This window comes from Chlamydotis macqueenii, chromosome 1 (genome assembly GCF_036417535.1).
Source record: "Chlamydotis macqueenii isolate bChlMac1 chromosome 1, bChlMac1.mat, whole genome shotgun sequence".
Classification (NCBI taxonomy): domain Eukaryota; kingdom Metazoa; phylum Chordata; class Aves; order Otidiformes; family Otididae; genus Chlamydotis; species Chlamydotis macqueenii.
The window spans coordinates 82,289,263-82,315,822 of record NC_141556.1 but is presented as its reverse complement, the minus strand read 5'-3'; the positions used below and the strand labels follow the sequence as shown (position 1 = coordinate 82,315,822).

Below are 26,560 nucleotides of genomic sequence, written 5' to 3'. Positions count from 1 at the left end.
CAGGGGGTCCTATTGACTAATTCTTTGAACAGATGGAAGTTTGCTTTCCTAAAATTCAAGGTCTTGCCTTTATCTTTGCCATATCCCTCAGGACTGTGAACTCCACCACTACATGAGCACTGCAACCCAGGTTGCCTCCAATCTTGATGTCACTAATTAGCTCACTTGCATTCGTGACCAACAGGTCCATTGTCACATCCCCTCTGGCAGGACTGTCTGTTACACGGCTTAAGAAGTTATCCTCAATGCATTGCAGGAATATCCTGGATTGCCTACAGCTTGCTTTGCTGCTTTTCCAACAGGGGTGGTTGAAGTCTCCCAGCAGGGTGAGAGCCTGTAAGCGCGTTGCCTCCTGTAGCTGGAGTGAGAAGACTTTGTCAATAGGCTCCCCTTGATCAGGCAGCCTGTAGTAGACACCAACCACAAGGTTCCCTTTGTTGCCTCGGTATCTATTTCTTACCCATAAGCTTTCAACCTGATCGTGGCTATTCTTCAGAGAATGAAGGGCATGAGCTCCACTAGTTCATGAACAAAGACCCTCTTCCCACTTTGAGAAAGGTGAGTCCCATCTGACGTCAGCAGGCCTGGTGTCACGTATGCTATCTCATTATTGAAAAACTAAAAATTGTAGTGGTGACACCAGCTATGAAGCCGTGTATTAATAGGCTGGGTCCATCTGTTTCTTCCAATGTTGCTGCCTGCAACTGAGTGGCATCCCAAAGCCCTGAAGTCTCTTTTGATTGCCATTGGACTACATATTGCAGCTTCTTCACCTCCCACATGGAAGAGCAGTATTGAGTAATAGCCTGAGGGCTGTACTGAGCTAAGAAGTTTCCTAGTGATGTCCTTAACCCAGGCTCCAGGCAGGTAGCAGACTTCCCTAAGAGGAGGATCTGTCCAGCATATTGGCCCCTCTGCTCCCCTCACATGAGCTGCCTACAACTATAACTTGTCTATTCTTCCTCGTGGACGTCATCATGATATGAAGGGTAGGCCTTTCTGACCTTGGCAACATCTCTGGTGTAGATGGACCGTCATCCACATCATCCATTGACTGGCCTTCCACATCCAGAGCCTCATATCTGTTGTACAGAGGCAACTGGGAAGGTGAGGTGGGCAAGGAGGGGGTTTGCCTGCCGTGCCAAGAGTGGACTTGGCTAAATGTCTTGGTCTTGATGCTTGCTCTTAGAACTTTCATAACTAGTAACTGCTGAAATACAACTTTATCCAGGAATCAGAATCCATGAAACCATCATTCCTACCACTGGTTGTCCTGAATTTGCTCACAGTATCCACACTGAAGCTGATGACTCTCCATCAATCAGTTCAGAACTATTGCAGAAGAATTCTTCAAGAAAACTTGCATTGCATTTTATTAACAGGTGATTTTATCTAAGAAAATAAAAAAATCTTTGCTTCTTTTTTTTTCCCAGCTCTATCCTAGCTACCTATTTCATTGTCATTCTAAAGTCTTGGTTTGAGAAAATCCTGAAGTCCTTTTTTAGGGCCAGGAAAAATCCTAGTGTCATGAGTTGTTAGCCCAAGGCCTCAATATGTCACCTTTCCTGTCTAAAAAAAGGCAAAATTACAAGTAGCTGTAATTCTCTGGGTATGTCTTCCTGGAGCAGAGACAGCTCTCAGCAAACTCATGGATTTGTGAATGAGGAAGAGGGATATGAAGTCAACAGACCAGCAGAAAGTATCAGTTCCCCTTCCCATGACATGTAGTGGAAATTATGAGAAAGTTTCCTACAGACAGACACACTTGCTTTGGGTTGTAGATCACTGCTGAGGTGGTGGGGAAGGAATGGTGATGCAAGTGCTCGCTCAGAGACAGCTGAAAGTGGGACTCCTGAGGAACAGGATCACCAAGCGACTGATTCAACATAGGATAATGTTAAATATCCTAGTCTGACAGAACTTGTATTTACATTTAAAGAGCTGCACAACTCTAGGAGGCCTTGTAAACTGAAAGGTAAGACTGCTGAGGCACTTGAGCACAGGCTAGCTCCAAGACAGACATGGCCTGGGTGAATGAAACTTCTCTTACTAACTTTTGCCTCTTTCGTGTTTGCATTTCTTTGTGCTTACTGTTAATAGATCAATCGGGATTAGAGGCACCAGCCCAGTGTTCTCATTAGCCATCACACTGCCTCTTGTTTTAATGGTGCTACTGGCTTTGCTAACATGGATTAGAGTGACTGCCATTTTGCAGAATCAAACTCCAGTGAACAAAGGCAGAAACACATTTCCCAATATGAAAATACAAGAGATTTTTAAAAACCCAACAAATGTCCCTATTTCTACTAACTTGCCTAGACTTAAACAAGAGGAGGGGGTGGAGGGTAGGGGAGGAAGCCAGAACAAAATGAAATCCCAGCAGCTTTGAAATGATCATTCCAAAATTGATATGGGATAGTTATAATCGAAAACTCCTTTACTTTTGGCATATCATACTGCAGAACACATCCTGAGATTGCCCTCAGACAAGTGGTATCTCACAACAGCTAATCTGCTTTATAGGGGAATGCAAAGAGAATATATGATTTGCTGCACGGGGAGTGGGTCAGAGTCCAGGTTTCCTTCAGAAAGGGCATATGTCAACCATTTTGATAGAAATCAGTAGAAGAAACTCTGTATGGGTACAAAATGCAAGAACTGCTCGTGATTAGGTCACAGCCTAGTGAATGGCAGACCTGGAGTCAAGAGTCTCAGCTTGGTTAGAGGCTTTCTGTGTAGTTTTAACGCTGTCACCCATCCTTAAAAGTAGGAGCATCCTGGCAGGACAAACCTGAATGTAGTGAATATTCACACATGGATACATAATCTGTCCATGCCTGTTTCTGCATGAAACCTCATCATCAAGTGGATGGGGGAAGCCAAAGACTACAGTAAGCTGGGTCTACAGTTTCTTATTCAGCTACTTCATTCCTGGTTGAGCAGATAGCCACTGATGCTAGTGGGAGCTTGCCTGAATAAATCAGTATGAAAACTAAGAACCAAGTTCTGAAAAAGCAGTCAGTTTTCTCTCTTCTTAGTAATATATCTCTTCTTACATCCGAGTCATTCTGCCTTTTTAAACAATTCAGAAAAAAAAAAAAAGCAGCTTCCTCTGCACTTGCTGCATTGTTTCTCTTCCCTCCCCCTCTCAAATCAAATTTAGCAAAACAATAAGCTGTGTAACTCCCTCTTGCCTCGCCATTTCAGCTTGATGCCCTTCACAACAATCCTAGCTGACAGGTTCAGTGCTGAGCTGCACAAAATGCTTCCTGTCGGTGTGGGTGGTCTGAGTCACTCCACAGTGAATCTGACAGCTGAGTGCAGTGATATGGACCCGGGGCAACAAGCAGAATGGGGAGGTGCAGCTTGGGTTTCATTTGCTGTCTTGAATCCGACAGGCAGGGCATAGCTCGCTGTGGTACACTACAAGGATCAGTGAGCTGATTTCTTCACTTGAGAAGCTAATTCTCCTGTTGTAAACAAATGTTTAGATTGCTAATTCATCTGTTCATGTGCAGAGCATCTATCTAATTATCCCTGAATGACTGCAGGATGAGGCACTCATCATTGTTTATCATCTAGGCACAAGGGACTAATCTAAAATACAGGTTTAGCATCCAGTGATTCATTGCATCAGTAGCTTAGACCTTGACAGTACATGTTACTCCAGCAAGGCAGATCTTTGCATCTAAGTAGTGTCCTCATCAACGAATCAAGGGTGATCTCCTACACAAACATCTCAAGTCAGGCTGATGGCATCATCACATACGTTATGGAGTTTGTCACAGGTAACAAAGGGTGGAAAGAGCTTCCTCCCACACCTGGACACCTTGCATTAGGTCCAATTACAATTAGGAGCAAGCACTGTAATGGCTTTGGAAAGCGAGAGATTCTAGTTCATAACACACTAAAGGCTCCATCCTGCTTATGCATTAGTCAGCCACACTTCTTGGTGATCGCCGAGTGTACTCAGCAGTCTCTGGCCCATCATATCTGGGAAGAAGTCTGACTCCTCCTTACCCTGCCAGTAGCTTTTGCTGTAATTAGCTATTCATGCTGCAACTTATAGCGTGCTGTAGCTCCCAGAATGAATAAGATCAACTACCACAGATGTACAAGGACAAGAAATTAAATAAACAGTTGTATTTATTCTGTTTGTTTGTTACCAATAACTAAATGTCCTTGTCCTTAGAGAGAATAGCTAACCAGGAAATTCTGGATGTTGAATTGCAGACATTTCTGACTTATGCCTAAACATAAAACGAGATGAAAATATTTACAAGGGGAAATGTCTATACTTTTTCCCTATTGTTTAACTCAAAATTGCAAAGAAGTTTGCTTAAAGTTTCCAAGAGGAAACTGGGCTGAAGTAATATATGGAGAAAATAAATTCTAAAGGAGATTTTTTTCCACAAAGTGTCATCACATGCAGGAGATAAGATACTAGAGGCTGCAACACATAGCCAGATCCTAAAGTTAGTTGGAACAATTGAGAGAAGGATGATGGCAGGTGAGGGCTTCTTTATGTCAACTTAATGGCACCTCAGAGAGGTTCAAGAGAGAGGCACCTCAGAGAGGGCAAGGCTCAGATCCATAAACATCTCCACAAAAGAGGTCCCTAAATCTGCCATTATATAAAATACCTCGTATATACTTATCTATTTATATATTTACATAAATCCACCATTATATAAAATACTATATATGCATTTAACAAAATAATATATAGTATATCTATATATCAACATAGCTTTTTTAATAGAGAGAAACCATACATGGTTTTCATTTTTTTTGTCATAAAATACATTATCTTTCAGCTGTTTCGAGAATAGTGGCTTGTTAAAATAGGAGTTGTCACATACAATATTTAACAGAAGTCTGGTTTTAGATAACATGCTCATTGACAAGCTGTGGTTCTCTCCTGAATACTTTTATGCCCTAAAGCTTGGGTTTGCCTAGATTATTTATCTTCTTCCTCCTCCCCCACCCATACCATTCCCCCTTTCTCCTCCCCTGCCTCTCCAGGGCCTACTCATGAGGCAGATAGAGGGCTGAAGGGTACACTGCGATTTTGGTTTCCATCTGGTGTGAAGATCCTGGCTTCTTACTCACTCCCTAGCATCCATATGTGCTGCTTCCTCTCAGGTTCATTTCCCTCAGGACAGCTGAAGTTGGATTGCGTTCCAGGGCTGCAAGACTGAGTTATCTGGTGATTATTTGTACCTCTGTCCTCCTGAGTTCTGTTGAGTCATAAGGATACTCCTTGGAATTTAAAACAAACACACTTTAGAATGAGAAAGGCAGCATGTATATACTTCACTCTGGAATTCTCTATCTGCTGCTTGATATTTGTCCTCAGTTCGTCTGCGGTGTACTCCTAGTGGAGCAGTGGATGAAAAGAGATGGATGCATGGAGGTGAACCAGATCAAAGGATCTCAGTAAAAACTGAGAAGAGGCAAAAAAAAAAGATTCCTTACAAGGCAGAATTATACCATAAATGTCTAGTTGTTGGGTTTGCTCTCTATTTCTGTTTATACAGGCCAGATACTGTACTCAGAATTTCAAACATCATTTCATAAGTTTCAGAGCAACCTTGGACAATGGAGTTACATTTTCTCTTCAGCAAAGTGCAATCAAGAGCCAAAGGGGCCAGACTTCCAAATTATAACTGCTGAGAACAATAGCACAATGACAAATATGTTAAAATGAAAATAAATTATTAATAACATTTTATTTGAACAAAGCCAGTACTTTAAAGTTTCTTTCCTGACTCTTGACTTACAGATAGCAGAAAACACTACATGCTACATCTTAAATGATTTACAGTGGCCACACTAACCTCAAATCCTAAATCAGAGAGTCTTCTAATGATGTGCAAATGAAGGATCAAGTCACTAAGTTGTCAGCAATCTACACTTGCAGATAATAAAACATGCATACAGTTCCTCTCTGATAGATATTTCATCTTGAGAGAGCTTTTCTGTGAAGCAGCAGATCCAGCTCCTGGATCCCACCTAGTGGAAATCAGGAACTGCTGTCTCCCTGATGCAATGGTGTGGTTACCAAATATATAACTGGTGACATCTTGCCACTTCAAGAAAAAATTACTCCCAGTTCCATCTGGGTTTCCACCAACATACTTATCTCCCCTAATGTGGAAAAGCAAATTGTGAAGCAGCCTTCAAAAAGTACTGATCTCTGCCATAGTTTAGCAGCAATTTAAGTAATTGTGGAAAACAGCAAGGGCATACATACACATAGCTGGTATATACAGAGAGGGCATCACATTTACAAAATTAGAATACAATTGACTTTAACAGAGTTGCCTCTACTTTACATAGGTTTGAAAGATGACCAAATGTCTAGCAGTGCATACCACTACCGATGTCAGGCACTTCAACAGGGTGATGCATGAAGAGGAAGTATAACATGCTATTTAAAAAATTAGAGAATGTGCTGGTTAATGATCTAGTACAAAAGGTGGGAGGCTGGGAAGTAATTCCCAAGTGTGCCCTAGATTTCCTTAGAAATTATGGCCAGCTCAGTATCTGCTTACTGCCACTTTCCATATGCAAAATTAATAACATGAGTAAAATAAATAACAGTTCTCCATTCTATCTCTTTCACCTAATTTGGGCTGCCCGATCCCCTAAGTCAGAGGACTACAACTGTGGAAAAACTAACTTTCCATTTGTGGACACTGAAATTGTAAGGGACCAGCTGCATCAGCTGAATGTTCACAAGTCTATGGGACCTTATGGGATTCATCCCAGAGTGATGAAGGAACTAGCGGATGTTACGGCAGGACCCCTTTTGATCATCTACCAAAGGCTGGGAGTCTGGGGAGGTCCTTGCTGACTGGAAGCTAGTCAGTGTTATTCCAGGGCATGAGAGAAGACCCAGGAAACTACAAACCTGTTAGTCTAACCCCAGTACCTAGAAGAATTACAGAGAGGATTATACTGGGTACTATTGAAAGGCATTTAAGAATAGTGCAATCATCAGGCACAGTCAACATGGGTTCCCAAAGGGAAAGTCCTGTTTAATTTGATATGCCTCTATGATAAGGTCACCCAACTAGTGGATGAAGGGAAGGTAGTAGATGTGTTTTTTCTAGATTTTAGTAAGACTTTTCATATTGTCCCTCACAGCATCCTTCTGGACAAGTTGTCCAACTATGAGATGAGCAGGAACACAGTGCACTGGGTGAAGAACTGGCTGAATGGCAGAGGTCAAAGGGTTGTAGTGAATGGGTCTACATCTGACTGGCAACTGGTCACCACTGGTGTTCCTCAGGGCTCAATTCTAGGGTCAGTTCTGTTCAATATATTTATGAATTATCTAGATGCAGGTGTTAAATGCACCATTAGCAAGTTTGCTGATGACACCAAACTGGGAGGTGCTGTTGATCCTCTTGAGGGACAAGAGGCTTTGCAGAGGGATCTAGATAGATTGGAGCATTAGGCAATGATTAATGGCATGAAATTGAACAAGTCCAAATGCCAGATTCTGCACCTGGGATGGACACCAGGCATAAATATAAATTGGGAGAGAAGAGGCTTGGGAGCAGCCCTGCAGAAAGGGACCTAGAGGTGCTGGTTGACAGCAGGCTCAATGTGAGTCAGCAGTGTGCTCTGGCAGCCAAGAGGGTAAATCACATCCTAGGGTGCACCAAACACAGCATAACCAGCTGGTCAAAACCAGTGATTATCCCACTGCATTTGGCACTGGTGCAGCCTCACCTTGAGTACCATGTGAAGTTTTGGGCTCCACCATTTAAGAAGGATATTCAGCTACTTGAATGCATCCAGAAGAGGGCAACAAAGCTGATGAAAGGGCTGGAAGGCGTGTCCTATGAGGAGTGGCCAAGGACTTTGGGTTTGTCTAGTTTGGAGAAACTACAACTCTCTCTGTGTTGCTCAGGAGGGGAAGCAGAGAGGAGGGTGCTGGTCTCTTCTCCCTGGTATCCAGTGATAGGATGCATGGAAATGGTTTAAAGCTGCAACAGGCAAGATTTAGACTTGATAGTAGGAAGCATTTTGTTACAGAGAGGATAGTCAAACACTGGAACAGGCTTCCTAGAGAGGTGGCCAATGCTCCATGCATGCCAGTGTTTAAGAGGCATTTGGAAAATGCCCTTGCCAATACATTTTAACTTTTGATCATCCCTGAAGTGGCCTGGCAGTTGGACTAGATGATTGTTGTAGGTCCCTTCCAACTGGAACTATTCTATTCTATTCTATTCTATTGATCAAGAAGCTCTTACAGGTTGAAGGTTCTCTCCTGTTGTATGTGAGTGTGGATTTTAATTTAAGCATAGCTGGGAATGCCATGTATATAGCAACCTCATGTAACTGTCAATCATGAACTGAGTAATCCAAAAATATGTTCTTACAGTTTGCTGATGTAAAAAGTAATTTGAGAAAATACACATTTATATTTTGGAATGGACATATTTTTGCTATATTTGAAACATTAGTGAGCAATTTTAATTTTGGGAGGAGTTACACCAGTCAGTTATACTGCCATTAAGAAGGACCTCAACAAGCTGGAGAAATGGTCACAGTATAAGTATTAATATATACTAGGACTCATGATTGCTGGTATGCTGGTAACGTGGTAGTCATGTAGCTGTGATGTCTTGCATGTAATTTTTGCAAAGCTACAAGTTTGGGGTTTTTTTTTCCCTTTATCATGCCAATTTATGATACACAGTCATATGATATATGGTGACTAGTCCTATGGAAAACTATGGTTGTTGCAGAAAGGGGAAAAAAAAAATCAGAAATCTTACTCATTTCCATGTATTCTGGAGTCAGCCCAGTGAAAGGTTCCAAGATGTAGTCAAGATCCCATTGCTGAGGGTCTTTTGACTGGTTGGTGTCCATTTCCTTTGGCTCAGTTCTTTCATCCTTCAGCTTCCTGAAGAGCTTCTTCAACTTCCTGAGGAGCAAAAGTTCAGATTGAACTAACTTTTTTTTTTTTTCCATACAATATCCGGCCCAAGCCTTTGCATGGTAACACAAAATGTATACCATTTTACTTCGGTGCCCTACAGGCCTAGTTTACACCATCCTTAGAAATTCTGAAAAGTATAAGTATTGCAAGAGTAACTATGCTAGTGAGTTCCTCTGCTCCTGAAGCAGAAAACCAAAGTGGTTTCCGATAATTTCTTATGTAAATACAGATCAGTTATGTTTCCCAGCTCCCATAGATAAGAAGAGATTGTGTCTGAGGTTGTCATTTTGACTACATTTTACAATAATCTGAGCCATTTAAACCAGACTATAAGTTACTCACATGAGTGAGCAATTATCTGTGTAAGTATTTATTTGGATTTTAGTAGGAATAATAGTATGAACCACTGTACCACTATACTGGGAATCCAAATTTCATGACACTGACAAATACATTAATTTCTTAAGTAGTATAATCCTAGTGTAAAACGAATCCATCTTTAAAAGATGGTATCTCATGGATGACACTTTAAATGCATATGCATCTATAAAATCATGCTGATTTACACCTTGAGAAATTCACATGGAAAAATGTAATAAGATAAGTTATTTCTCCAAAATCAAGGAAGTAAAATATAGTTGAATTAGCATGAAACATCGAGATTTATACTTATTCTATATCTTCATTTTGCAGTTGAAATTTATTTCACAAATATACATGACATTATTTTATAGTTCTTCATATATGTGCCATATGAGTGAAAATCCAGACTAATTCCAGTGATGTTTTGCCAATAGCAAAGCAGGGCTCTCTGACAAACTTCTCCCCCACAGCTTGCAGAAAATCCTTTGAACTAGAGTTGTGTGGCCTGGAGATAGGAGAGCATGTGAAATGGTAGGGGTTTTCATTTGTACCTCCAATTAAGCAGAACCACATTCTCAGACCCTGACTTAAGTAACAGGGCAAGGCTAGCTGGCAAACACACTAAAGACTTTGCTGGGTAGTTTTATTGTTTTGTTTCTGAATATACACTGAGCCACACTGGAACACTGTGTCACCGCATAGCACAAGGCTCTGTAGCAGCCTGGAAACGGCCACAGTGGCTGCAAAATTTCTACACCGACCGGTGTTTACAGGACCCATTCAATTTCTTCAATTTCATCGCCAGTGCAGAGGAAATGGGGATTGGCAGACACTCTTAAACCAGATCTAGATTGCATCAGGCCCTGTCAGTGCCAGGATCACAAAGCTGCAAAAATCAACAGAACAACTCCAACTTTTGTTCCAGATGCAGTTAAGACATAGCTCAGAAGTTTGATGGTAACATCCTCAGTATTTTCACAATACCCAGATATACTGGGGCTAAGCAAATACTGTCAGTACCCAGAATATTCAGTTTACATAGCTTTAATAAAGGGGTGGGGAGATTTAAAATACCTCACAGAAAGAATTAGATGGATCCTTACAAAGATATTTACCTCCTATATCATGCAAACTCAGCCATTTCAAGACATTAAAATTTCCTTCCCTCCTCTGCTTTTATGGCAATCAAAGGAACTTTTCTTTGACAGAGGTGATCTAGTATTCAGAGGGTAGGAGACTGAGGGCAGGAGTTAAAACAATCAAAGAATTCCCCGGATGATCTTCCAGCACATCCCAATTAATTTCCTAATGTGAGGGAGTCTCAGAGGACAGTGAACAATAAGTTCAAGACAGTGTTGATTTCTGTTCCAATAAAATGATATGAGCTATAAATGTCCCTCATATTTCCATGAGCAGATGAGATTGAAGAGCATCTCATTGTCACTGTGCAGCAGCTGAGATAAAATTTGGGTGTGTTTAGATGTGAAGACTGTACATGTGTGATCTAATCCTCCAGTTATAGCACCATGGAGTTGAGTTATGGAGTTTAATGCATACACATAACTCCCTTGAGAACCCAGTAACTAAAACAATAGTTGTTGTTTTTAATGTTTATTTGGGAACACACTAAATCCATGGCTCAGTTACTCAGAAAATTTTTTAATTTTTCATCTGTCTATCTATAAGCCAGGCATGAGGAGTGGCACCTTTAACCATTCTGAGTTAAGCTTTTGTTCTGGTTTTGTTAGTGAGGGGGGGCCTAAGGTGGTAGCTTCTGTAGGAAACTGCTAGAAGTCGCTCCCCTTTGTTCAGTGGACTCGGCCGGGCCTAGGGCGGACCCGCTGCTGGCCAAGGCCAAGCCAATTGGTAGCAGAATATCCCATGATAATGCCTCTGCGATAACGTATTTAAGTAGGGGAAAACAGGAAAAAAAGGAGGAGAAGATGTGAAGCAGCTGAGCAGGGGGCAGAGAGGGGGAGGAGCAAGCCTCATGGGCCTTGCAGGCCTCACCCTCTGGCCTCCCGCCGGGCAGCCGACTGGGCCTAACTCGGCCCTGCCTGGCTGCAAGAAGTGGAGAGGAGATGAGAAGTGAATAAGATGTAAAAAGGATCCTGAGAGACATCTGCCAGCCTGTTGTGAGGAACGGCTGCAGACGCCAAGGTCAGTGAAGGAGGAGGGGGAGGAGTAACATGGCTCCTGGCCAAGATTCCTCTGCAACTCGTGGTGAAGACCATGGTGGAGCGGGTTGTCCCCCTGCAGCCCATGGAGGTCCATGGAGGGGCAGAGATCCACCTGCAGCCTGTGGAGGACCCCATGCCAGAGCAGGTAGAGGCCTAAAGGAGGCTGTGGCCCCTGGAGGGCCTGCTGGGACAGCTGTTCTAGAGGGACTGCACCCCGTGGAAGAGATGACCCACACCGGAGCAATTTCACGAAGGACTGTGGCCCGTGGGAGGGACCCCACGCTGGAGCAGAGGAGGAATGTGAGGATTTCTTCCCCTGATGATGATACAGCGGCGTAAAACAACGCGTGATGAACTGACCACGACCCCCATTCCCTTTTCCCCCCCTGTGCCGCTCGGGAGGGGAAGGTAGTAGAGATAATGTTAAGCCTGGGAAGAGGGAGGGGTGGGGGGAGGTTATCTTGTTCCCTGTCTCATTCTCCTGCTAATTTTAGAAATAAATGAATAGTTTTCCCCAAGTTGAGTCTGTTTTGCCCGTGACGGTAACTTTAAGGATTTCTCCCCATCCTTATCTCAAACCTTGAGCTGTTTTTCTTATATCATCTCCTCCTATTCTCTCGGAGGGTGGGGGGAGCGAGAGACAGACTGTGTAGTCTGGTCCTGATCGGGGCTGAACTATGACAGCTTTGAATGGTGTTCTTACTTTTATTTTAATGTAATTTTTAAATTATCAAGTAACTGAAAGAAAGCCAAACTAACTCTTTTCAAATTTTCCACACACAAAAAAAATGTACTTTTATGTCATATCCAAGCATGTGAAGTTTTAGACCAAACAGAAATGTGTCAGAAAGTTAAAGGAACAAAGAACAGGGATTTGCACAGTGTCATTCTCCAGAACTAGGACAATGAAAATGAGTTTGCAGAGCTCTATAACTGCACATATGATTGTGTTATTAAAACTAAGTAAGCTTTTAAAACGTATTTGTGTGGAACCTGTTTTTTAATCACTCAAATCAACATTTTTAAACAAAGTTGACAGACAATGATAAGCAAGAGCTATTTTAGCTTCTGATTTCTGCATGCCAGGCAGGCCCATCAGTGAGAAAGATGTAGATTTGCCCATTTAGGATGAGTCCCTGAGAAGTTTTGTGTTGAAGAGGCACATACAGCACAGTTTCATGACACCGCTAGTAGTCATATGAATCTAGACAAACAGAGAAAACTGTAGAACCGCAGAATAGCCATTATTTCTGGTCCTTTAGCCAGTGAATATCAAAAGGTAAGAAAAAGTCTTGAGGCTGAAAAACTTGAAAGAAGAATGAATGTAGGATCAGGGATAAAGAAAATGAGAAAAATTTTTGACAGAAGGATGTCTAGAGCAGTTAAAAATGATGCTGCAGTTTCTCACAAGGGATTGGCACCAAACTGCTTTAGATAAGAAATAAGAAGATGGTTTACTTTCACTGTTTGTAATTCTTACTATAACCAGTAAGAATCCCATTATGCAAGGTAATCCTCATTGGAAGAGCGCATAAAATCACTACTGGAAAATATCCCATCTCTGAAGAGCCCACAAGCTTTCAAGAAAATTGATGACAAAAAGAAGAGAGAAATCGAACCCAAAGTGATTCTGGCTGGGCTGCAATCACACAGTGCACTTACACAAAGCCTTCTTTTGAAAAAATCCAGACAGATCATTCAAAAGTTGTTCTGTTTATACAGTAAAAAGTAGTGGCCAGATTTGGGAGATCTAGAGGAGGACATGAAGCTGACCTGGGAAAAATGAGACATTTGTGCAGTGAGACAGAATGGAACGTAGAGAGGATGAAGAGGCATGGCAGGACAGTTGCAGGAAAATGATTTTGTTGGCGCAAGTCTTTGTGTCTTCAGTGGCTGTGCAGTCCTCATGATGCATCTCCACTAGAGCTTGCCAGAAAGACTGGAACCAAGGATTAGTTTAACATTTTCTCAAGACTTTCAGTTAACAAATGCCCTTGGGTACTGCAAAGGTAAATCTGACAGTCACCAAGAACCGGATTTTAAGTATTGCAAGGCAATACTTGCTAGAACAGAGACGCAAACAGAGACTCTACATGAAAAGACAGAAAATCCCTAGAATCCAGCTACAGGGATGAATGATTATTTGTATCAGGTGGTCTTTAAGGTTATCTTTAAGGCTTTTTCCTTTGTAGTGTGACAGAAAAAGGTAAATGGAGAAAGCTAGACAGAAAAGACTATTAGGTTGAGTAGCTGGAGCCCTTGTGTCTAGAGAAGAGGAAGTGCAGTGACTCAGACTCTTGTGTCCTTGCCTGTAATTTTGTTTGTTGCTTTGTAGAAGGTGCACTGAAGGTCCAGGCTTTTCTTCAGTCATGTTCCTACAGTCTGTTTACATAAGGAGAGACTTTCTCATATTGACAGGTAGGGGGTATAAGAAGGAGACAGAGGGAGAACAAAAGGATTTTAATCTCTCATCCTGTTCCACAAATTTATGATATAATCATGCTTCCTTGGCACACCCAGAACTCCTGGATTCTATGGGAGTTTCAGTTGAGTTTGGGATTTATTGATTTCTTGAATAGAAGAAAACAACAACCAGAAACAAAAGGGAAAAAAAAGAAAAAAAAATACTGCATTAATTAAGAATAATTTATTGAAGGTGAAAAGCAACAAAAAAGATAACAGCTATGAAATGGTGATTTTTATTAACTCTTTTTACTCTTTTCCAGCATAGTTGAGTGCATTTTGAAGTAAGTGATGGAAATTGATGTTGAATAAAAAGGCCAAAATCATGGCCCCACTAAAGTCAATGGGAGTTTTGCCGTTGACTTCAATAGGCCCAGGATTTCACCCTAAGGGTTTATCAGCAAGGTCAAAGACAGAGAGTAATAAAATAACCACATGGAGTTTTTTCAGTAAGTTCAGAAAAACAGAACTGAAGAAAAGGAGTCCTAGAGGAACTCTCAAAGCTCTCAAGCCCTGCAGCTTTTTAGGGTCAATTCCTGTGGCAACAGTAAAAGAATTATGGTATGTGACACATCTAAGCAAACGTGGCATATTTATATCTGTTAAACTTGTGAATTCCACTCCTACTGAACACACATTTCAATTCAAGAAAGCTTAGTTTTCCATAATACAAATGTTGTTGCATTTACCTAGTTGTTTTGATATTCTTGTGTGCACAAAGGGAAAAAGAAATCACAGAAAGGTTTAGAAAACCAGCAAGTCAGATCTGTCATAGCTATGCAACAGATACATTGAAGGAAAAAGCAAGGATGTGTCCCAGTGACCCCAAGCAATGCATGGCTGCCATCTGAAGTTTAACTCTGTAATTCTTCAGCCAGCACTGATTGTGGGTAAGCCAGAATGAAGACATGGAACAATGGTTGCCAATTGCGGTAAAATTTGGGGCACTAGAGACATAATGGATGGCTGTTGCTTCTAAGCTCAGTCTATCATCTACATAGTATTTTTTGAGGGAAAGAGACAGCAAATGGGAGTAAGGCTTTGTGATCTTCTGCAAAGCAATTAAAATGCTTTGGGTTTTATGATGACTGAAATCAAAAGGTTTTCTGAAAGTAATCCTGAAATCCTGAGATTTCAATGAGGAAGAAGACTCTTCTGATCTGAGTCATCATATAATTTAGCAGGGAGGTACTTCTATGTTACAGACAAATAGAGGACAATTCTAGATTCTGAAGAACAAAACACTGTTTCTGCCTCTCCATACAGGTAAGGCTGATTGCAGCACTTGTGCTTTGCCCTCAGTGAAAATATAGGGAGCCAATGGAAGAAAGCATGTTATTCACCCTACTCTGATTCAATTCTGAGGGAACAGGATACAGCAAGAAGCCAGACAAGAAGACTGGAGGGCCAAGAGCTAGGTTATGTTTATCTATACCTCTGTCACATCTAACAACAGACAAAGTAGATTACATGTGAAACACAGACATGTCAGAACTACTACTTGTGTAACACATGCATGTTTGGAGTCCCTTTTCATCTGGGTTTGTATCTGTCCAGTAGACCTATGCACAGTCCTCTGAAAATCTGATTGATCAGTACTCAGATTGTGTCTGTGTGCCTGTGTACGTGGGGCAGATGAGGTAGAATAGAGTACCATTAAGGATCTAGTCAAAACCAGTAGAGAGGTCTATGCAGAAATAGAAGGCTAACTTCAATTTAATTAAGTGTTCAGTAAAGCACTGTGCTTCTCCTGGTGCAAATTAGTCCGGTGAGAAGGGCCATGCCCTACAGATACGCATGGGATTTTCTTGAGAATGCAGAGAAGCAAAGGAAAACCAGATATGCTTATTTCAGGATGACAAGATAGCATTGTGACTGCAATTAGGTATTTTTCTGGGAATAAGAGAAAGAAAGTATGTTTGATTTTAAACAGTTATTCAGTTTTAAAAACTGAAGCCACCATAGGTTGTTGGCAGAAGGGTGAGGGAGCAGAAATGAGGGAGAAAAATGGGATGAAATTGTCACATTCTTGCACCAAGAGTTGTAGTGAGGGAATTAAGACAGGAATTTTCTGTTTAGACTGGATCAGTCTCTGCTTTCTTGAATAAAAAAATAATAAATACAGTATTTCTAACATCATAAAATCTCCATTAAAACATCCAGTAGCACTAAGTTTTTGGAAGACAGGAAAAAAAATCATACCAGGTTTACACTAAGAAAGCTTTAAGCCTTCAACATGTCAGATATTTTCAGAATGATTTACCACTATTTTCTCAAAATAAACTCTAAACTCAATGAGATGTAGACAGAAAACAGGCCTCCCTAGTGAACTTTGACACAAGAAAAAATGAAACAATCCATAACCCACATTTGATTTGTTTGGGAATTTTTTTTTTTTTCTGACTATTTAAATTACTTTTAAAAAAAGAGTTCTTGCTAGGGAAAGGTAGGAAAAGGGCTCATTTAAAAAATATTTCAGAATCTTTTAAGCATCATTCATCTTGGTTTCTAGTTAGCATCTTCAAGATCTTCCTTAAGGACGTGATCCAAAAGCTACTGACACCAGAGTTGAAAGATTCTGACTAACTTCCATGGACTTGAGGCTTGCATCTATGCCAGACTCTTCATCTAATACAACACTTCACAGACCACTACCACCAACAAGGATGATTCAGTTAACAGAAACAAGAGCAAAACTCCCAAGAGGCAGGAGCAGGACATTCTCAGTAGATTCTCTTGCCTGAAGATCCCCTTGTCACTCGAGACAGACTAAGAGAGATTTATTGCTGTATTCGGAGCAGAGGACACTGTACACTAAGCTTTCTGTGGCAGAGAGCCACTGAGCAGCACGTCAGCATCTCTCTCATACTCCTGCATCATACAGTGAGAAACTGACATATACAGGCACCTTAAAAATGTGTGAATTTCATCTGTAAAGCCATAAAACAGTCATAGATCAAGTAATACATTTTAACATCTTTTATGAGCTATTGCTTTTCTCCACACCATTTCTCCTCCACTTTATACTAATTTGTATTCAATGTTACTACTCTGAAAGCTTCTCTAACACTTCCCAAGAGATCTATCATACCTTGCCTGTTTTCCCAGGTTTCTAAAATTATTTTAGATCAATTATTTAATATATTCAATCACTTTCTTTAAGCCATTTACTGCAGATATAGCCAATTATTCAACATAAAATACAGCCAGATCATTTCATCACAACCAAAAATGTGATTTATCATCACATTCAATTAGAACCCACTGAAATCAGTGGCAAAAGTCCCATTCAGCTGAATAAGGATCAAGGCTTTAATTTAGAGTGTCATAGCGATAATGCATGGTAATGGAGAAGGCTGGATACATACGGGATTCCAATTTCAAACAGATTGTTTTGAATCAGTTGTTTTCCAAGCATAATGATGCTCAGCTGAATACAAAGTTCCATCAAACAGCCTCCTGGAGCACACTGTAATTAAACAAAATCATAGAGTGTGAAGGGAGTAAGAGAATTCATTTAAAAATACCCACTTGGAAGAGCTACTGTTGTCTATATGTGCCTGCCACCTCTGCCACCAATTTGTGCAGGAGCACAGATCTCATTGATCATTGCAATTCTATCCTTAACAAGGTATTTCATCTCCACTCATAAAACCGCATTATGGAAAATATGCAGAGCTCTGAAATAACATACTGTGCCCTGGGGCTACTACATTTCCTTTTGAAATATTTACTATATAATCAATGTAATAAACATAATGCAGCATCACCAATACTATTCCAACCTGATGTCTCCCAAGAGGGAAGAGTCTTCAATCTTGCAAAGACTTATGTGTAAGCTTTATTGTACAATCTTTAGTACTCCTATTGATTTTCAAGGGAATACCTGCAGCAGTTAAAAGGAATTTGAAAAAAAAAAAAAGTTTACAGGTTTAGCACAAAATGTCTATAGCTTTCTGGCCTATTAAAATTGCTGGGCTTCTAGTAATCTACAGAATGTAAAGCCACATTGAAGTTCCAGCTCTGTCACAGATTTCCCAAGGGTGTCAGTCAAATCACGTAACGTTTGTGCCTTAGTGCTCAGTTGTAAAGCATAGAAATGGTGAAGCTTCACCTAAGAGAGACCATTAAATACTTAAAACTGCAGAAAGAATGTACAGGTGCCTCAGGTGGAGAATTTGAGTTTTGTCTATCTGTTGAAGATTTAACATCTTGTTTTAACATGTTTTCTAAATTTCTGTTATTTTCTGCACTCCACTGAAATCCACTGTACCCATATCTCTTTTTGTTAAGGATTTTGTTGTCTGAATTTCATATGTACTTACCTCTTCCATTCGATAACCATCAAACACATATACATAATGACCAGGTCGACCAACAAATCTGAAAGCAATAACAATATAGGAAATAATATAAAAATAGGAAAAAAGTTAACTTTAACAACATGACCATTTAGTCATATTAGCTAAAATATTTTGGAACTAGCTACTCCAATATGAATTTTAAAAGACTTGACACCTATTCAACATTGATTATTTAAAATTGTTTCAAATTAGTAGGCCTCTACAAATGTTTTTCTACTACATCTTGATGAAATAAATGTAATAAAATATTTTTCTGTGCTAAAAAGTAGTAATAGTTTCCCTTTGTTGATTAGAGATCACAAAAAAAGAAAACCTGGGAACACATATCCTAACTCACATTCTCTTGCATCTGAGTAACAACCTGAATGGAGTTCTTTACACATCTATACAGAGTTAAGGCTCTTCTGACTACACGGGCAGAAAGAGTGAGATGGACTTTACTATAACTGTACAACATGAAAATATGGTTAAAAAAGAAAGAAACTGGTGATATTTTTCATTAATGTCTTACAATATTTACAACTGCTAGTAAAATGTATCATTAATTCTTAAATCAATGATGCTGAATAGGATTAGTGAAGAGTATATACTAACAAATTTTACAGTCCCCAAAAGGAACAGAAAAATGGTATGAAACAGAATCCAGAGGATGTTTTAAACATTTTTGCCAAAGTTTTAGCAAACAATCATTTTAAGCTTCCCATTCAAAAGCATGTGTTTTACTGTGGATAACAGGGTCCCAAAAGACAATGATCCTGAACCCATAGGAAGTCACACTTATTTAGCAGGACAGCTGAATTAGCTTTTTGGTCAATCAGTTCATTTGCCAAAACATGCAACTTCCAGTTGACTATAACTATTTCTTAATTAAACTTGATACAGGCAAATAGTGCAAAAAGATGAGAAAGTAATAGAGAAAGTAATTCTATAATTTTACATAAGACAGGAAAGTTCTTCTTTGGTAAATGATGATTCAGGAAAAATTTGCTAAAATGTGAAAAGTAAATACCTATAAGGAATACTATTCACTCATAAATGCAACATCCTTTTTTTTTTTAATAAAAGGAATTATTTTCTGAGATGTGGATTATTCCTGTTTTAGAAATGAAACTAAAATGAATTGCATTTCAGAACAATGCTCTACATAGAAGAGAGACAGGATAGTACTTAAAATCATGCCCTGCCATTCAAAGGCAAACTTTAGACAATCCTGTTTATGATATTTTTTTTCATAGCTGGTGAATGTGTGCAATCCCAGACTTAGGTAGCCTTTTGTGCCCATTTTTAAACACAGATCTACTACTACAGGCATATTTATATATACATAAATATCTATATACATAAATATCTGTATGTAAAGGATCCTACCTTCCTTTAAAAAAGGCAACATAAAAAATTGGTGCATAAGAATTCACAAACTTCAGTAGGAATGCCTTCAAAATCAGTCTTTCCTCAAAGGTTTTCTCTGTTTTTGGTACCTCTGGAGGAGGGGGGAAAAAAAGCAAACCAGAGAAATAAATCAGTAAATACGTAGACATCCCTGATATCCACAAATATACCACCAAACTGCAAACTTCAAGGTTACACGTTTTTTTTTCTTTTGTACTTTCAATTTGTAACAATGCACACTAGCTCTCTCACTGACTCCTGGTTTCCAGAGAGTCTTTGCAAATTTCCAGATGGAAATTGAAAATTCTTTAATAGAGACATTAAGAATGACAATATAATGAGCTTGATTATCTGAAAGGGCTCTGACAACTTATCCCAAGTGGCTGATGATTGTCTATCCAATACCCTGGTGGCAAGAAAACCAACAGATTCTAACACCTGGCCTGGACCTGACAATACCTCACTTCTTTTCCAATCTCTGCCTTGCTGAGAGACCTGGATAGACCATATCACCTTCCTCTGCTTCAGGTCACATCTGTGAAATCTTTGCAGAGACCTCCTCTGCCATTTACTTTGACAGCTATCATATTATTACATATATATGATCACTAAATATATTTTATTACAATAATGCATATATTATTAGTATTAATAATAGATAGAAATAATTGCCATATATTTAAATTGTTCCCCTGCTAGCTCTCTGGAGTTTGAAGAAAAAAAATTTGCTCTTGATATTTAATTGCATAAAGCTAAAGCAGTATAAATGGCTTTAATACATATATGTATATGCGTATTAACATACATATCAGTTGCACAAATGAAATTACAAAGTATTAATATTCTCAGTTCATGAATGATGAAAACAAAGTGCAAAGACTTTCATTCAGAAAAAAAACCACCTTAAAAGTCTTATTTTCTTTGTGTACACAAGCCTTTTGTTCTATAATGAGATTGTTAATGTTTAACTCTAAACACAAGACTAAGTATCTTTCAGAATAAGACATTAAGTGAATTGTTAATTGCCATGCAAAATAAATGCATATTTTTGCTAATACTTCTTCATTCACGATATATATTCTACATTTCTAGACTTCCTTAGATAATTTGTAAAAATTTATCTTAAACATTTTCAGTATTCATTAGTCTGTTCCCAGATTTATTTCCAATTTCCATGGAAATTTTCTAGCAACAGAACACATAGGTATAACACAGAGGCTTTTCAAATTGACAGTAGATCCTCTTTTAAAGATTCTATATGCATTAAATTCTTGTATTGTCATGCTCATCCTGAGCTGTTAACTAATATGAGAGCAGATAATTTTATTGTGGGTATGTTCTTGACTGAATTTCTGTAGCACAATGGAAGTGTGAAATGATAAGGTAGATCCAGAGCTCTGGCTTTAAGAACCTCATTAAAAATACTAGTGTGCTTATTCAGTTTTGGTTTGGGGCACAGTTTGGGTGTTTTGGTTGCTTTGGGTTTTTTCTTAAAAAAGCAGCATAATGTTTATTTGAGCACCAAAGGAATAGCAAAACCCTAAGAGTCCCCACTGCCTAGCTTTATTTGTGGTATTTTCAACCATATTTTCATAAAAGGTGAACACACAATCTCATGAGCCCTAAACTGTCATTCACCTATACATATAGAAAAGCTTAATTAAACCTTCAAAGGATTTAAACAATTTGTAGATGACCCCATATACTGGATAGATCCTCAGCACAACAGCTGAGGGCAAAAGGAATATCAAATAGCAGCAGTGCAGCTTTTTATTTGAGGAAGAAAAATCCTAGCCTTTGCCTTATGGAGAACTCCCACAAAGATGAGCTCAGCCTCTGGATGAAAATTTTTACACCATATATGGTTCCAGAGACTCACTCAGCACTTCGCTCCCTCCCCACACGCAGATACACTATACCATACCAACAGAGGCATGCGTAGAATTTTTCCTCTAGGTAGTGAAGTCTGCTATACAAGAAATGCATCCAGCCAGAATAGATTCATTAGTAAGAGAGAAAACTTCCCCCCCACCCCCGCCCCCGCCAATGATGCACTTATAATATATGGCTAGTTGTGCAGCATGTTACACCAAAATTGGGCAGCTGAAACTTTCCAGGTAGAGAATGAGCTGAAATATCTGTGGCATGGGCCTTAGCTCACTGAAGAAATTGCTGTATTTATAATGCAAAACCACAAGTGGTTTTGATTTTGTCCCCATCTGACTGGTTCTTCCTTGACCTGAGTAAAGTTACAAGTGAGCAAATGAGTTGTAAGTTGAGTCTGACACCACCTGATTACTGAAGATGACATATCCAACCTGAGAATACCAGGGCATAATCTGCGCTTTTGCTGGTCTGATCTGTGATGTGGAGGCATCAATCCAAGGGAAGGTGAGGGAAGGTGTGGGAAGGTGTGGGAAGGGAAGGTGCAGGAAGGGAAAGTGCAGGAAGGTGCGGGAAGGGATGGTGCGGGAAGGGAAGGTGCAGGAAGGTGTGGGAAGGTGCGGGAAGGTGCGGGAAGGGAAGGTGTGGGAAGGTGCGGGAAGGGAAGGGAAGGGAAGGTGCAGGAAGGTGCGGGAAGGTGCGGGAAGGTGCGGGAAGGGAAAGGAAGGGAAGGGAAGGGAAGGGAAGGGAAGGGAAGGGAAGGGAAGGGAAGGGAAGGGAAGGGAAGGGAAGGGAAGGGAAGGGAAGGGAAGGTGCAATTTGAAATTATTCAATCAGGATCCAATTGCCAAAAAGTTTCTAATTTGGATACCTAAGTTTAGATGCCCAAAATTGACAGGCAAAGTACTTAGTACAGTTAAAGGCATCTGTGGTTGCTGATTGATTTTCAGTCAGTTCTGAATAACTGACTTTATGTTCCAAGATTTTGAAGCATCTAGAATTAGAGGTGATGCATAAAAATGTGGGAAACAATACTTAATGACAAGTGTAAGAATCTCATATTAGGGCCCTACCAGTAAACATCTTCAGATTAATTTATATAACAAAACAAAATCCCAGCCTGAACCTCTATAGCAGTCAAAGGACTGACTTGCATTTAAAAGACTTAAGTGCATTGCCAGGCTTGTTACAATACAATGACATTTTAAAAAAATCTAACCCCTAACTGAAATAGACATTATAATAGAAAAGTCCAGCCCAGACATGCCCTTATAATGGCAAAAAAAAAAGTCTTTTGAGTGGTAAGTACCTGGTAAAAATCACATTTGCCAGCATAGGTTTTCCAGAGCCAGCAACATATTTGAAGCAACCCAATGACTTTCAGTAAACCATGCTCCTAGAGGTAAAGCTCTATATCAAAACACATACCAGGTCAAAACCTCTCAACTAGCTCTAGATAAGTGGATTTTGGCACAGGGCCAGTGCAATGCAGAAATACTAGCTGAGATCTTGGAAATAGCACAGCTGCATTAACATGGCATTATGGCCAGGCTAATTAGTCCTATTAGTGGCACACTGCATGTTGCGGCTTAGATCCCTCGTTCACAGAAGCATGTCTGAGCATCTTACCCCATAGGCCTGAATATTTTCACTGGCACTCTTCAGTAGGAAATATTCCTATTAGAACATCCTTGCATACTCTCGTGTCAATACATGTAATGTACTAATGAGGAATGTGGTCAGATAGTTTTACCAATTTCTGTCAGCCATTTGGCAACAGCTCCATAAATTTCATCAAGTATAAGTATCACAACGAGGTTAATGATGACAGCAGTTGCGGTCACAGTCACTCGAACATTTGACCTGGTTGTCTCATTTGTGCTGAATGACAAAGCTGCTGCTGTTGTGATTCGGTATACAATCACACCAAACACTGCTGAAAACGTCAGCATAATCTGCAAAGAAATGTACAGATAGATTAGTTCAAGTTTGATACTAGTGTTTAAACAGTTTAACAGTGTTGGGTTTGTTGCATGAATTAGCATTGTGTGGTTATTTCTTACAGCAACACAGTAATATGAGGATAATAAAATAAACTATGAGAATTCAAAACTCTCCAACAGGGATATAATGAAGAAAATGGATGCAGAACTCTGAACAGGCACAATAATTCCTGACAAAGTGCATATCGTCTCTGATTAAAGCTCTACATGTTATTCGTGCTGTACTGGTGAAACTCAGGTAGTTCAGATTCAAATGCAGGTATTAAGCAAGGTCTTCTACCTGGCAATAGGTAGGTTCACATGGCTTGTCCTGAAGGGCCTACATGCATGGTGCAGTCAAGCAAATGGGCTTTACTGATTGAAACAGCTTCACCTCTGGACAGGAGAAATGGCACCTTGCACTCCAGTTGTGTCTGCTCAACAGTTGCCAAATTAAAAAACAATAGTAAAAAAAAGTTTCCCTTGTTATTATTCTTTTAAGATTGATCTAAACAAGATTACTAGGGCTCCACTTTACATTTCTGTCCCAGAAATCAGTTGGTATATCAGCATCCTTCATGGGCTGGCTTTGACCCATGAGATGAGGAAGTCAGTCCCACTACTTAAGGTCAAGTTCCCACAAGCATAGCTTGAATTTCACAGGGTTGTGGCATTCCATTTTTAAAAAAATCCCACCCCACAATGAAAAAAAAAAAAAACAATTAAAAAAATAGCAAATTTTTATAGCCATAGCAGGAAAGGGGGAGAGGGTACATTTTTCTTTCATTTTTGCCTTTGGCAAGAATTCCAATGTACATTCACTATTTTAGGTAAAATATCTTGAGATCCTCAGATGAAAGAGACTACCTAAATGTGAAAGATTAGACTACTGCAATTATTTCAATGGGCCTAGGGGCCCAGATTCACAACACAGGTTTAAGGAAATTTAACAGTTCATTTTAATGACCCACCAATAGTTTACTGAATTCCTGTATACAGAGGAAGGTTGTCTTATTAAAAAGTATTATTGCAAAAGAACCGGAACAAGAATCAAAGCTGTATTAAAGGATGAAGACAAAAATTGGGCACATTTTGTTTGCATAGAGAACTAGTAAACACACTAAAAAAGAATGATTTGGAGAAATTCCTGGAGATATCAGATGAAATTCACAAATATGTTTTATGGGAAAATAGTAATAAAATGTTAGATCTAGTAAAACATCTAATTTTTACTTTTTAAAGAATTGTTTCATTAATTTAAATGAAATGTAGGTGGATGATGAGTTTTTGCTTCATACTAATATTTTTCATTCAAATACTGGTCTAAGAAAAAAAATCTAAACATAAAGCACTTTGAATTAAGACATTTCAAAAGGCATAAAATATTATTTCCTTTCCTCTTGTAGTTTTCATTGTGTTGAGAAAACATTCTATTTTTTTCTGCCCATTTTTCTGTTTTTTTTTCTTTTAACTTAACTACAAAGCATGCAGATGGATATTTGTTGAATGCTGAACTAACTAGTAGGGTCTTGCTATGACAGAAGTGGTACATGAACACAAAGATCAGAACTTTTTCCTAACTTGCCCATTGCAGAAGTGATAACTACAGTACAGAGTAATATCCTCAACAAAGAGAAAAAACAAAACACCATCACCTGGCAGTAATCTAATTCACTTTCCACCTCTACAGTCAGCTTAATCTCTTTTCTTTCTCTTAGTTTGGGTCACAGATTCCTTCCTCTTAATCACCTTCCAAATACTCTTTTTCTGTTTCTTTCCCCTGTAGATTTCTTTGAAATTTTTGCTATGGTGATGGACTAGGAAAATCAGCAAAGTAAACTTGTATATATTATCCTGGAGATGATGAGCTCTCCAGGCCTCTATAGACACCTATCTCCATCACAAGCTTCCACTTAGAAATTATACCTTAACGGTTCAGGAAGAAGTTCAACTTCAGGGAAGTTGAGTAGCAAACTCTTAAACCTGACCAAAGGATTTAAGGGATTCATGGCAATGAGGAAGATTACTGCAGGATGAGATACTATCAGAGACTTGCACTGTTGTGGCCTTTTCAATTCATGCAGTATCATAGCAAGATACAAAGTTACCAAAAAAAAAAAGTATTTTAGTTCTTTAAAGAACAAAGATACTGATTTTGCAAAAGCACCAGAACTTCCGAAACTCCTCAGCTGCCCAGCTGTTTTTAAACATCTGCTTAGACACGGTTGGAAAAATACTCCTTTAGGAGTCTTCAGTAGGAGTCTTTATTATCTGTGCATCCAGTAACAAGAGAAAATTGAGGAGGGCTTGTAGGACTGCACAGTAACTGAGAGCATGGTTTTCACTCCCCAGATGGTCACTGAGAGGGAGTGGTTCCTGTATCTTCACAGCATTTCTCCCATTCCTGAAAATATCTATTTTGCCCAAATTCCAGATCAGATGGTCACCTTTCGTTCACATGCCTCCTTTGGGTCTTGTCATTGTCAACATTTCATCTAGCCAGTTCTAGCCCCTACTATGGTAGACAGTTTCTTCACTGAATATCTGAACTAGTCTGTCAAGGACTGAATTGCTTAGAAACAGATGTGAAAATTGGCTCCAGAAAAGGTCACCTACTGAGCCTGGTATGAATGAAGACAAACAGGAAAGCATACTAGATCTGAGAAGGAAGCTATAAAACCCCATGGGCTAGACTGATACCTTCATCCAAGTAGGATAACAATTTAATGTCCAAATAGTTCTTTGGCTCCCCAGTGGGGCTATTCTAGAGTCAAGTATTATGCCATGTGAGTAAGAATAGGGAAATAGGTCCAAAAGGAGGAACAGGCTGAACTCTTGTGCCACGACACTAATTGATTTTCTTCCTGCCTCTGACTGAGTCAAAGGCAATGAACACAAAGAAAAGCTCCAGTAATGGCATTGCTCCATGCCATCCTGTTCTCTTCCAGCAGCTACCATTTTCATCACGTACTTGTA

General features: G+C 39.6%; 1 protein-coding gene across 1 annotated transcript in view; it reads right to left on the bottom strand.

Annotated features, from left to right (window-relative positions):
• The window catches only part of ANO2 (anoctamin 2), a 248,227-nt gene that overhangs the window by 18,393 nt on the left and 203,274 nt on the right, over nucleotides 1-26,560 (bottom strand). The window contains exons 16-20 of the mRNA XM_086762472.1: nucleotides 23,356-23,557; nucleotides 19,698-19,809; nucleotides 18,291-18,348; nucleotides 17,334-17,434; nucleotides 8,796-8,944 (exon numbers count right to left, since the gene is read on the bottom strand). Of these exons, the coding sequence (XP_086618598.1) occupies nucleotides 8,796-8,944; nucleotides 17,334-17,434; nucleotides 18,291-18,348; nucleotides 19,698-19,809; nucleotides 23,356-23,557 (622 nt within the window). The remainder of the gene's footprint in view (nucleotides 1-8,795; nucleotides 8,945-17,333; nucleotides 17,435-18,290; nucleotides 18,349-19,697; nucleotides 19,810-23,355; nucleotides 23,558-26,560) is intronic.